This window comes from Diabrotica undecimpunctata, chromosome 4, assembly GCF_040954645.1.
Source record: "Diabrotica undecimpunctata isolate CICGRU chromosome 4, icDiaUnde3, whole genome shotgun sequence".
NCBI classification, from domain to species: domain Eukaryota; kingdom Metazoa; phylum Arthropoda; class Insecta; order Coleoptera; family Chrysomelidae; genus Diabrotica; species Diabrotica undecimpunctata.
Genome location: NC_092806.1, coordinates 159,146,671 through 159,161,608, shown reverse-complemented (window position 1 = coordinate 159,161,608; position 14,938 = coordinate 159,146,671). Strand labels below are relative to the sequence as shown.

Genomic DNA, 14,938 nt, shown 5'->3' with positions numbered 1-14,938 from the left:
TATAAATGAGGAGGTATTACGACGACCTGGAATTGGCCGAGAACTGAGTGTGGTGAAACAACGGTTTCTTATTTGAAGTAGCTCTTACGTGGATCTTATAAAACTTATACTCACCGACGAGAGTAAAGGTAGAAGGGACCAGGAAGAAAAGTACACTGCTGGCTTAAAAAAATACGAAATTGGTGTGATTTCGCAGGCGCTGAGTCCATTTTGTGACTTGCTAAGGAGGAAAATCTTAGAGTAGTTGATTAGGATAGCAATTGAAACGTATACACGCTGACAAGCACAAGAAAAAGAAGTAATTGAACAGGGTCGAGTAGTCTATAAAGCTTATCCTTATCTTGGTTCGGTTTTTAGGTTGTTGTCATGAGACTTACTGGTTTTATTATAGGTGTCTCTTGTAGCATTCTGAACATAAAAGTAATACTTAAAGAAACTCTTTAACTGCCTTTGTGAAAGGTAATAGTTCTATAACTTTGTCAAGTTTGATAGTGTCAAACGGTTTGTCATAGTCGATAAAGTAGGCGTCTGTTTTAGTCGATCCAGGCACTTTTGAACCAAGAATTTCATTGCAAAGAGAGGCTCGTCTCAAATTGGAACTTGGTTTCTTGGGAAGTGTCGCTAGTCCAATGGAATTTGGTACCCTACATCTTATTAAACAGTTCTAATTTGATGCTTGGCTTTTTCTCGTTGAAATCTTTCAAAATTCAACTGGAATTTTATCGCATCATGTAGTTTTCCCATCTTTTGTTTGTTCTAGGGCTTTTGTTACCTCACTTTTCAATATCTTTGATCCATCCAGTTCGAGTGTTCTACATATCAAGGAAGCAAAAGAAAATTCCTGCAATGATACACCTCCAAATATGATTCTAGAGGAGAGGTATTTTCAATAAGATAATACAAGCTAGTAGGTCTGTAAGCAAGCTTAAATGCAAGAACATCTATTTAACAACAATTCCATTGAAAACGCCACCATTACAGAATAGAGAAGATACATCGTGGCCGTGTCTTATATTCGGGTGTACATGGACGTTCAGTAAAGTTTTCAGAGTTAAATGGAGATAATATAAGTACATGAAACTAATTATTTTATAATTGTGTATTTTCATAAATTTTGTAATTGTACCTTGCTGAAAAAATGCATAATTCTTTTTATTAATGATAATGATGATAATAATTAGCGATGTTAAAAAATTACACGATTAAATGGAAATATATATTGAAAATCGTAAAAACTGTTTTTTTTTGTCTTTTTTCTGACATCTCAAAATGAGCATAGGAAACAAAACCGAGTCCACCCCGTATATAACTCATGCAATCTAGATAAACACAAAAAGTGCACTGGTAGTAACCGGTTATTGCTGCACACACTTTATACCATCACCATCAAGATCGGCAGCGATCGCGGGACTATTTATTCAATTTTATGCCATATCGACATGGACACATCCAATGGCCTTTCAATATCATCCAACTCTGACGTATTAATCTACAAGATACCGAGTTTAGCCAAGATGATATGTAAGAGTGAAGATTGTTCACTTGCCGTTATTTTCGAGCTGATATTTTGAATGCAGTCGGTTGTATTTGCATTTGTGGACTCAAAAAGCGTATCTTGTTAAAACTGACAATTAACTCAAACAAAAGTATATATTTTTGCATTGCATATATATATATATATATATATATATATATATATATATATATATATATATATATATATATATATATATATATACATATATACATATATATAATAATAATAAACTTAACATCGCAGTAAATCACTTCTGTTGTAACAGATGGATTTAGATTGCCTTTAGGGAACATAAGTCCCTACTCGAAAGAGTTTTCTATATCGGAACTCTAGAAATGTTAAACGTTAACTGTATATTACCAGATGACTTAATAATTTCAAGTATTAATTAATTAAAATCCTTTGTAAAAGGTATATATTTAAATAAAAACGAAAACCGAAAACGTTTTGTCTAACACAGCCCGTTTGGGTTTTTAAATATATACCTTTTACAAAGGATTTTAATTAATTTTTTAATATATGGTATACAGCCAAATACAGGAACGTAGATTCCTTGTGAATTTCAAGTATGGTTTCATCCATTTAAACCAAACCACTGTTTGGTTTTGAGGTTATTTTGTAAGTACTACAAAATTACTGAAGATGGACTGATAAGTCCGAAAACATTTTGAACTTGATCCTTATGTCGTATTTATATAGCTGGAAAAGAAATAAGAGCATTTAAAACTTCAAATGGCTATTGTCAACATTTGTAACGCTACCAAAAAAAAAACGATCTGCGAAAACGTGCGAAGATTTCGGAACTATCAGTCTTATGAGTCATGCACTTAAAATTTTTCTTAAAATCATACATGCCAGAATTTACAAGAAATGCAAAGAAAATGTGGGTGAAATGCAATTCGGATTCCGCAATTCCATGGGTACACGTGAAGCACTTTTCACCTTACAAGTCCTACGTCAGAGATGCCGCGATGTCAGTTGTGATGTCTATATTTGTTTTATTGACTACGCCAAGGCATTTGACCGTTGCCAGCACCAGAAGATGGTCACCGCACTACAAAGAGTAGGATTGGATGAGAAGGACATTCGGATCATCATGAATTTATACTGGAACCAGCGTGCTCAAGTCAAGGTCGAAGACCAGCTGACCGACCAAGTGAAGATCATGCGAGGAGTAAGGCAAGGATGTGTGCTATCGCCGACTCTTTTCAATATATACTCTGAGGAGATTTTTAATGAAGCCCTCACAAACCTAGACATGGGAATCCGAGTGAACAGTGAATACATCAATAATATCCGCTACGCCGATGACACTGTGTTACTAGCAACCAGCCTAAACGATCTGCAGGCCTTACTAGACCGAGTGCGAACTGTGAGCGTAACATACGGACTGAACCTTAATATTAAGAAAACTAAATTCATGGTTGTCAGCCGTACAAATTTAGATCCCGGGGCACTAATGGCAGGTAGCGAAGAGATCCAGAGAGTCGACAGATTCACTTACCTCGGAACTACGCTCAACGTACAATGGGACTACGCTCAAGAGATTAGATCCAGAATTGAAATGGCACGGTCTACATTTATTAAGTTGAGATCCTTGCTGAGTTCTTCCAGTGTTACTATATGGAGTTGAAGCCTGGACACTGACGCAAGCCACTGAAAAACGAATCGAAGCCTTCGAGATGTGGATATACAGAAGGATACTAAAAATATCTTATGTGGACCATGTCACCAACGTTGAGGTCCTACAGCGCATGACAAAAGAAAAAGAAGTGCTTAATTTAATTAAACAACGTAAGCTTGAGTACCTCGGCCACGTGATGCGGAACGAAGAAAAATATCGAATTCTTCAACTCGTTATGCAGTGTAAAGTATTTGGCAGAAGAGGACCAGGACACCGTCGTATCTCATGGTTGAAAAATCTCCGACAATGGTTTGGGATGACCTCAGCGGAGCTGTTTCGCAGAGCAGTCAACAAAACCATGATAGCCTTGATGATCGCCAACATCCGGACCGGATAAGGCACTGAAGAAGAAAACTTCAAAAGATCAGGATCTGGGCTAGTTGCTGGTCAATTTATTATTCACCAAGCTCATTTAAATAAGCACTAATACTGTCTTGAAACTATTTTGTGATCGTTATCATCATATTTGTTTTACAACCCTACGTGGGTCCTAGCCTCCTCAAGAATCTTCCTACAATCTTCCATTCCTATGTAAAGCATTTTTCGATATTATCAATGAATTTTTTTCAGGGGATTTCTCTTGTTCTTCGTCCAACGGAATCAGTTTGATCCATCCGCATTACATCCTACACACCTCAAACATTAGTATTTTAATGTAAAATGTTGTACAATTCGAAATGTTCTTCACAACGCTTTTGTGGTATACTATTTTTTTTCAATTGCTCGTTGAAAGTAGTTGACATAAATATGATCAAATTCTTCTTCTTCTTTACGTGCCATCTCCCCGACGAAGGTTGGCAATCATCACTGCTATTCTAACTTTTGACACTACAGCCTGAAAGAGTTCAGTTGAGCTGCATCCAAACCATTCTTTGAGGTTTCTCAGCCAGGACATTCTTCTTCTAGTTATGCTGCGCGTTCCTTGAATCTTTCCCTGCATTATTAGTTTTAGGAATTCATATCTAGTCCTTCTTAGTACTTCTTCATTGGTTATTCTCTCTGTCCAGAAGATTCTCAGCATTTTTCGATATGTCCGCATTTCAAATGCTTCAAATTTATTGAGACATTGTTTATTTAAAGTCCATGTCTCCACACCATACAAAAGAACAGAAAATACATAACATTTTAGTACTCGTTTTCTAAGATTTAGGCTGAGGTCTCTACAACATAATATTTGTTTCATATTATTGAATGCACTTTCTATTCTATCCCTATTCCTTTCCTATTCTAACTCTAATTTCTTTGGTATAATCGTTTGTTTCATTAATGTTTGCCCCTAAATAGATATAATTGTGAACTCGTTCTATCGTCTTATTATTTACGTGTTGATTGATGTATCTAATATTTTTCTTGGATATAACCATGAATTTTGTTTTCTTTATGTTTAGTGACAGACCAAATTCTTCACTCGCTGCAACAACCTTATCTAAAATTCTCTGTAGATTTGTAATATTTTCTGCTATTAGTGTTGTATCATCAGCATATCTAATTTCAAGTATGGGTAGGCCATTTATTTTTATGCCTGCTACTTCATCTTCTAATCCTTTTTTGAATATTTCCCCTGAGTATGCATTAAACAGTGACGGCGACAAGACGCAGCCCTGTCTAACACCTCTTTTAATTTTTATTTTACTATTTTTAAATTATTTATTCTTATGACAGCTTCTTGTTCATAATACAGATTATTTATTATTCTTATATCCCGTGTGTCGATGTTCTTTGTTCTCAGTAGTTTTATTAACGGATTATGTTTCACTGTATCGAATGCCTTTTTATAATCATAGATGTCCTGGTTTACATCTAAACATCTCTATGTTAGCACTGTATATAATGCTTCACTGGTTCCTTGAGCATTTCTAAATCCGAACTGAGTCTGTCCAATGCCTTGTTCTAACTTTTTATATATTCTAGGATGAATAATCTTTAGAAATACTTTGAGTATGTGGCACATTAGACTGATGGTACGGTGATCGCCACATTGTTTGGCGTTTTTCTTTTTCGGTACAGTCACGAATGGTCATATTGGTCATTAGGATCAAATAAACCCTTTCAATTTTCGTTTATTACATCGGTAGCCGTTTTAAAACGCATTTTGTTGTCCAATTGCGTATTTCGCCATTTTTTATTTACCTCGTTCAATTAAAAGAAAATATGTGATCAAACGTCAACAGCAATCTTTCAATTACTCGTTAATTGAAGATCAAACTAGCCATTAACCTCTGACACAACCGATGCGGCGACATCACCGAACAAGACTTTCAGCACTAATTAACGACCTTCAATGACCTTTATTTGATCTTAATTTGTCTGTCGAGGTATCGCGGTTACCTGAGAAATGACGGCGAGCGGGTACCTAGATCAAGATTCTAATTATTTTAATTTCCTCGTGTGATTTAATCGAAATGGTGATGGATTATCATCGTATAATTACGCTAGGGATATCGGTAGCTGGTGTAAAATGAAGATGGACTCTTGTATGTTTTTGTTTTGGGAAGATTATTAATCAACTATTTTGTAATATAAGATTTCTCTAGCGCCAGAAGCTAACAGAATATAAATATTAATTGAATAGAAGAAGTTTCAATAATAACGAGTTGGTTATTATTATTGAGCAATTCAAATTAATTTTGTGATTCCCACAAGACTCTTGAGAATTGAAGACCTGATCGTACACTAAAAGTAAAACAAACATCGTTGTACGTCAGTGCACTTGTAGTATTTAGATTTTGGCATCAAAGTCTTATAAAAGATGCATTGGATATTATAATCAGAGCAACGTTTACATTTCTTTGGATTGAAGTGGGAATAAATCATTTGACATCTCGGTTTTGTCAAAAATGTCAACTGATAGAACTAAGGAGAATTAAAATTTTATGCTGTCTATTTTGAGTGTTTTATATAATGTATATATTCATTCCATCTCACTCTATACATATACATATTATTCCATCTCTTTCTGTTGTCCCATTCTCCATCGTTTAGGCCTCTCTTACTCATGACGTCGTCTACTTCGTTCCTCTAGGATCTTCGGGGTCGTCCTCTTTTCCTCTTTCGTATAAGGCTTCATTCGGTCATTCTCTTCATCCATTCGCTGTCGCTAGTTCTTTTAACATGTCTATATCACTTTCGTCTTTTGTTCTATATATATTAGTATGTCTATTTCTACTGATGTTCTTTGCTTTTTTTCGTCATTACTTCTCCTGTCGATTCTTGTTACTCTGCAGCATCTTCGCAGGCATTCCATTTCTGTTGCTACCAGCTTACTGCTGTTTTTCTTGTTTATAATCCAATTTTCGGCCCCATATGTCATAATACTTCGCACTAATGTTTTATAAATCTGCGTTTTTGTCTTCATATTTAGGTGTCTATCCCACCATACTGAGTTAAGTTGTCGGATTGCTGTTCTTCTTTGTCCTAATCTTTGGGTATTTTATAAAAATCTGAATGTTTTATAAAAATGACCGTTTCACTAGACTATTTTTAACTGATAAAACGTCATAGCAACGTCACATTTCCTACTGACAAAACTCCTTCCTGTCCGTGATTTCTCAGCGACAAAATTATGACAGATCCGTCACGGAGTCTGGTAATTCTATTGTCAGTTTGACAAATGTCATTGAGTCGTAATCAATATTGGACAAATACAATGAATTCAGACAAAAATCAAGATCTGAATGCCAGTCAAGTGTATATACGAAAAAAATTGATCAATTTAACCAACTTCAGTTTTAACATACGAAATCTCGGCCGCTGTTCAACAATATGTCCAACTGTCAAAGTTGAAAGTTGAAAAGTCCCTATTGGAACACTCCACCCACTCCCCTATTCGTCTTAATCGACAAAAAAATCCAGTCATATAAATGGGTTCCATCATAATAGATATTTTATTACAAATACTACATTGTCACGCAGCGGGACACGGTCTGGATCGGTAACCACACGGTTGAAGCCCCTAAAAGTCGTAAAAATATTTTTTGGTGGTACCCTCTTGTCTACGATAAGATACGGCCGTTAAATTTTGATGTTTGGGTCTCTGTGGTTTACCACATCCTAATTATTTATGTAATAAAGTCAACAGTTTGTATTTTTAAATAGGTGTTTTTCAATAAGAAATTCTTTAAAGTTTTGTTAGTGCACAGCTTATAAAAGATTATTTAGTGATTTTAGTTATTCTTTTTAATAGGATACTGTGTGCGATTATTAAATAACGCGACAGGCGTTGTAAAAGATTTTAAACGGCGCAAATAAGACTGTTGGTGTGACAATGTAATGCTCTAATCGGCTAGAAACATCTTGCAAACAAAAGCTATGACGTATTTAAGTTTCATTCATAAAAATTATATTTTAATCTAATTTAAGAAGCTAAAATTACTCTTACCTTGTTCGCATTCGTCGATATCTTCGGAACAATCGATGCCCTTGTACCCTGAAGCACAACTGCAAGTGTATGATCCGTTAATAGGACTGGTATCACATATAGCGTCTGCATGACATGGGTTGCTTGTACAAGCGTCATCTAAATGACACAGAAGACCTGGAAAAAAGTTAATTTAATTAACAACTCTATAAACGATTAAACATGATATAAATGAAATGTAACTTATAACTTAATAATTTACTGCGAATATATTGAGCAGTGTAATAAAAAATACAGAAAATAGATCGATAGCAACTCACGACAAGAGACCTATTATACTACGTTTATTCCCAAGGTAGGCTCGAGAATACACCTTTCGGTGTGTGTGTGTGTCGTGTCGTGGCAGCTTGCCATTGGTTCGAAATTAATTTCTAACCAATAATAAGCTGCGACAACATGACACACTCACCTACAGGTGTGTTTTCGAACTTATCTTTTGAGTGACCGTAGTATAGACACAGGTGTACTTGACGAAAGATAGAAAAAGAAAGCTAGAGTGACCAAACGCAATGAAACTCCGAAAAAAATACACAGCAACTAAACAAATTGTTTATGTAATACGAAACACCAAAAATAGATCAATAGAAACATGTAAAAAAGAACTGGACACATATGAACTTGACACAGATACAAAAGAAAGTTATTGTAACGAAAAACTCAATGAAACTAAGAAAAAAATACACAGCAACTAAATAAATTGTTGAGAACGAACTAGCACGTGTTAAGTTGTACGGTCCCATTAAAATCAAGTTAATAACTGAACAAACGCTACAAAAACAGTTATAAGTCAAGTTTTAATTGGTACCCGCTGAAAAATCCATACGTTACGAACAGGGTGTTATTATAAGGAATGCATCTGTGTTATTAAAGGTAAACCAAAGTTTTTGATGGTATTTTAATTACAGAGAAACATCAACCGTTGATAAATTGCTACTCGTACGAGTGGTCCCTTTCGAAACTATCGCTCATGAACGTCCGTCTTGTTTGATATGAGATTTCGACGTTCAAAAGTCAAGCTAACTGAAAGATTACGGGTTTTAAGAAGAATCGTACAAAAAAATCGGTACAATACAAAAACTACAACATGTTTCGACATTGCAACCCTATATACACATCTTATCCCTTTCGGTTGCAGATGAAAGAAAGAAGGGAATATAAAAGAAAAAAAATCTACAAAAGTATAAAGAAATACAACGAATAATTAAGGAAAAAATCAAAACAGCTAAGGAAATGTATTTTATGAAACAATGTAAAGAGATAGAAGAACTAGAAACAAAATATGATATGAGAAATGACCGGAATGGGTCAAAAAAGTCAACAAGGACACATAAAAGACAAGAAAGAAGTACTGCTAATAGATTTACCCAAGGAGATGGGAGGAGCACGTTTTTTCCAAGATGAATCAGATGAAATGCATGAGATACAAGAATACAATCCTTTAGAGAGACAGAATATCACGCTAGACGAAATCAAATATGCTATCAAAAACTCTAAAGATAATAAGGCGGCTGGATTAGACGAAATATCTGTCGAACTGTTATCTACTGAGATAGATATCAATGTATTTGAATACTAGTTTTTGTTGCTACAATAATATACAGGACATTCACTATGAGAGGAGAGAGCGAAAAAAGCTCTGTCTGTCATCTTCTTCTTCTTAACATGCCATACACCAAAGTGCGTAGGCGACTATCTCATTACTAGAATTCTGTTCTTGGCGGCGTGACACAGCTCGCCTGTATTGTGTATTCCTGTCCATTCTTTAATATTTCTTAACCAGGATAATTGTTTGTGGCCGGCTCCTCTCCTACCTTCGATCTTCCCTTGTAGGATTAACTGTGGTATTTCATATTTTGCTCCTCTAAATATGTGCCCAAGGTAACCAATCTTGCGTTTTTAATTAATTTAAAGAGTTCTCTTTCCACGCCGGCTCTCTTAAGGACGTCATCGTTTCGAACTCTATCCACCCAAGGTATGCGCATCATTCTTCTTAATGACCACATTTCAAATGCTTCAAGTTTGTTGATAGATGTTTTTTTCAAAGTCCACGTTTCCATGCCATAAAGCAAGATGGACCATATGTAGCACTTGACCATTCTGTAGCGTATTTCGAAATTTAGGTTTTGATTACATAGGAGCGGTCTGAATTTCACAAAAGCTTGTCTTGCCATTTGTATTCGGGTTTTTATCTCTTGTTGTGGATCCGATTGGTCATTGATTGTGGTGCCAAGGTATTTAAAAGTTTTCACGCGTTTTATGCGATCGTCACCTATGCATATTATCGGGTTTTCTGGAGGGTTTCTGCTAATGACCATATATTTCGTTTTCAAAATGTTGATTTTGAGGCCATATTTTTTACCTATGCTATTCACCCTATCAAGTAATAACTGCTGATCTTCCAATTTATCAGTTATAATCACTGTGTCGTCCGCATAGCGTAGGTTGCTAATTGGTATGCCGTTCACCTTAATGCCTAATTCCGTGTCTTCTAATGCTTCCGCAAATATCTTCCGTCTGTCATCTATCAGAACTAAATTAAGAGAAGTCGAAAAAAGCGTTTGTTGTGTACGCGAACCAATTTCAGAGAGACGAAAAACACGTCTGTTTTATACGGGAACAAAAATCAGAGAAATATTTTTCATTTGCGTTGTCAAAGATTGTCAGTACTTGTGTAGGGATAAAAATAGGTAGGAGAAATTATTACTAATTGTTGGTTGGCTTAGTAATTATTTGAAATTGAGGATTTGATACAGCTAAAAATATAATATTGTTTTTAGCATGTGACAAATTAAACAGTATATAAACAGAAGAATGAATGTTTTCCATCTTAGAAACCTTTAAATTTTGTAATGACTATCTTCAATTTGTCTGAAATTTTTTTCACAAAAATTGTCTGTTATCGACAATATTGCAAACTTTTTCCACTCTCTGTATAAAATGTAAACCATAATATACGTGTAGAAGAATTCGTCTCTTTCGAATATTGTTCATAATTAGACTTCGGCAAATATGCATATTGCATATTTTGCATGTTGTGCATATTTTATGCAAATATTTCATATTTTGGCATGTTTGTATAAAAGTTTGCATAAAGTGCATAAAAGTTCAGATTTTTATACTGTATTTGAAAATTTTTAAACATACCAATTTATTTCAATTCTTGTATAAAATTTTGTAGTCATTTTAATCAAGAAATGATCTAAGTACGTAATCTCTACAGGTACAAAACATTTACAATTTCAAAGAAGATCAATTTAAGTAGCCCTCAACATTCTTAGAAAGTCTCGGTCACTGAGGCATTCAGTTATTGGATAATCGCTAAGGGTTCGCTCATTTGCATTTTATGATCTAATCCCCAAATCTATCTACAATTTATTGTATCTTAACAGCAGGTAAACGGCTAATAGTTTTGTTCCTAATTTAGGGATTTTCCAAAATCTCCCAGTTTATTGAATTAGGTACCTAAACATTTCTAATTTGATGCTCAGATTTGTAAATCATTTTTGTTTTGATATTCAAAGCGTAAACACTTGTTGTGCGTAACAAAAAGGAAGATTGTGATTTTATAATGCCTAAAACAACCAGTGCTTCAACTTGGATTAAACCTTATAAAGAGCTGTCTATGGATATGGGAAAAATCTACTGTTCAGTCTGTGGCAAAATTGTAAGTATCTAATATTTTCTATTAAATATCTAATATTTCATACATACAGGGTGTTTCCAAATGACACTTACGTTTGACTGTAGATACTTCTCGAAAAATTGAACAAAACGATATAGTTAATGAGGGGTCAAACTTATTTACTTTTCGAGATACAGGGTGTTAAAATTAAAAAAATTAAATTCTTTTAGTTAATAACAACAATAACTTTAAAACCAATAAACGTATTTACTTGAAATTTAGTACTCGTAGGTTGTTTTTAAATGAAAAATAGCTTCCTTTAGTGAGAAAAAATTGTCCATGGTACAATACAATGGTGTGTATTTAGAAAAATTTTTCACCTTTACTTTTTTTTATGAAGTTAGCTATTCTAAAACACAATTATTTTTATTGTAATTGAATTAACAAAAAAAAAACTTTTGTTGAATTTTAAAATAAGTTATATGATGTACTAATGGTTAGTAACAAAAACTAATTTGTGGATTAATACTGCATTTAAAACACTTAGCGAGTGTTTTTTTTTCCAAACCAGTTATTTGATTAACCAAAAACACCTTGTATATTTTTATATTTTAAAGGTTGGGTTAAAATAAAGGTTTTTATTTTTATTTATAGATAGCATGTGAGAAGAAATTTCAGATAGACCAACATGTGAGAACTGCTTCACACATTGCAAAAAAAGGAAAAATAGGAGGAAAACATCAAACTTCAATGGCTAAATGTTTCCAATCTACTTCAAAAAAATTAGATGAGCAAGAAACTTTTAATGAAGACTTGTGTCGCGCATTAGTGTCTGCAAACATACCGCTTTCAAAATTAGCAAATGTAAATTTTAGTTCGTTTCTAAAAAAATATTGCAAACTTAATGTTCCAAGTGATCGGTCTCTAAGAAGATATAATGTGAACGGGCTATACTCGTCGGTGTTAATTAATATTAAGGAAGAAATTGCAGATAATTATTTTTACATATCTGTAGACGAAACCACTGATTCCTCAGGAAAGTATATTGCTCATTTATTGATTGGTGTTCTTAAAGAAGATACCTTACCAAAATATCATCTTATTTCATGCCAGCAACTTGAGAAAACAAATGCTTTAACAATTTCGCGTTTTATACAAGAAACATTAGCAACTTTTTTTCTTCCGACAACTATTTCTTCTAATAAATTACTGCTTATTTTATCGGATGCTGCTCCTTATATGGTGAAAGCAGGACAAAATTTAAAAATATTTTTCCCAGATTTAATACATGTTACTTGTGTAGCGCATGGATTAAACAGAGTTGCAGAGGAAATACGAAAAAAGTTTCCTCTTGTAAATACCATGATATCCAGTGTCAAAAAAGTATTTCTTAAATCTCCTATAAGAATTCAACTTTATAAAGAAATGCTACCTAACATTCCTCTTCCACCACAACCAATTTTAACGCGATGGGGAACATGGTTAGAAGCAGCTAATTTTTATGCAGATCATTTTGTTAAAATAAAGAACATAATTGATACGTTAACAGATGAAAGTTCCCAATCTCTTTTGGATTCTAAACAAACTTTTCAGAGTAACTTGCTTCAACAAGAACTTTCATTTATAAAATCAAATTTTAGTTTTGTTCAAAAAACAATTACTCAGTTAGAATCACCAAAACTGTCATTGTTCGAAAGTACAGCATTAATAAAAGAATTTGCGTCATGTTGTCGGAACGTTAAAGGTAATATTGGAAAAGATATTTTAAAAAAATTTGAAGCTACTATGGAAAAAAATATTCTTTCTGAAGTAGTCAGTGTTCTAGCTGGAAATATTTCGGAAACAATTAATTTAGAACCAAATGTTTTGGTTAGTTTGAAAAATGCTCCCGTTACATCAGTTGATGTTGAACGAAGTTTTTCCATATATAAATATATGTACTCAGACAGAAGCCACAAGTTTTTGTTAGAAAATTTTGAACACCACTTGGTCATTTATTGTTACCATAATTCTAAATAAGTTTATTCATACTTAAAAATGATGTAGTTACTTAAAATAAATGTAAATCTTAATGAATAGTAGGAAATATTTAGTTATGTACACTTTTTTTTTAAATAAAATTGTTACTATTTTACGATTTTTTTATTTATTTGTATGCATATTTTGTAAAATATTTGCATATTTTCGGGTAAACACGTGCATATTTATGCGCATATTTTCTACATTTTTATTTGCATATTTGCCGAAGTCTATTCATAATGTTTTTAATTGCGTTTTTCATCTTACAAACCTTTCAATTTCGCAATGACTCTTCAATTTGTCTGAAACGCACCGAACAGCTACGTACTTATTGAACTATATATAGAACGCCTTCTTCTGTCATCTTCGAGAAACAACAATTGAGCAATATAGAAGTAAAAGGTGAAAAATAGAATCGAATAAAAATGATCGTGTACTGACAAGACAAATCGTGCCCAGTCATTCGCCTACGATAATTCAAAATAAACGATCGGTCGATGTATGCATGGATCTCAAAATGAGATAACCAGTCTCTGTATTGAATATATTAGATCATTAGAATTGGATTTTAAGAGGGGGCGGAGTCGGACTGATTTCTAATAAAAGTATTGTAGGCATACTCACAAAGGGTGGAGAATTTGAGATCGGTAACAAACAAGTTGACTACTACAAAGAAAAATAATTCCTTGATCTTATAATTTTTTATTTAGTCAAAAAAAAAGAACGTGTACTTCTCTTGTTTTCAAATATTTTAACATCTCAAAGACTTTATCTGTCTTCTGTCACTCTGTCTTTTATTAAAATAAACAATTATCACCACTACGAGAAATAAACAAAATACAATATCTTGCATATTTATTATAAAAAATGCATATTTCCATGAAAGTTTGCATAAACACATCCATTGTAGAATAATTTATCTATTCTATGTTTTGTCAATATGTCTTTCATGAAAATACCACAATTAGTATAGCTATAAGACTAAGGCAAATAAACAAATGCATATCTTGCATATTTAATAAAAAATGTCTAAAAATTAGCTCATTTCGATGAAAGTTAGCATAAATACGGAGTCAATTGTACCTTTGGTCTGATTTGAAATAGAACTATTGTAAAAATAGGCACAAAGTGTGCGAGATGATTTTAAAATAGGTAAACAAGTTGGCTACCGAAAGATCCTTCCTGGATCCCATAATTTTTCATTTAGTCCAAATACAAATTTCAATTAGAGTCCGTTTTCCTGTTTTCAAATGCTTTAATCAGATAATGCCTTTGTCTGTCTTTCGCCAGGCAATATTTTACCAAAATGCTGCAATTGCCAACTTTATGAAAGTTGAGCAAATAAACCTTATGCATATATTGCCTATTTATTCCAAAAATTGTGAAACTTTGCATATTTCTATAAAAAATTGCATCAATACGGTATACATTATATCTTTGGCTTGATTTGTAAAATAATTATTGTAAAAATACTCACAAAGTGTGGAGATTATTTTAAAATAGGTAAAAAAGGTGGCTACCGAAAGGTATTTCCTTGATCCTATATTTTTCATTTTGTCGAAATGCACGTTTAAATTCGTGTGCCTTTTTCGGATTTTACACAGATGCAACCTTTGTCTGTCTTCTGTCAGTCAATCTTTTATTAAAATACTGCAATTG

General features: G+C 33.4%; 1 protein-coding gene across 2 annotated transcripts in view; it reads right to left on the bottom strand.

Moving 5' to 3' along the window:
- Positions 1-14,938, bottom strand: part of N (neurogenic locus Notch protein) — a 367,839-nt gene that overhangs the window by 48,342 nt on the left and 304,559 nt on the right. For both annotated transcript variants that reach the window (XM_072530756.1, XM_072530757.1), the window contains exon 7: positions 7,600-7,755. In XM_072530756.1, the coding sequence (XP_072386857.1) occupies positions 7,600-7,755 (156 nt within the window). The remainder of the gene's footprint in view (positions 1-7,599; positions 7,756-14,938) is intronic.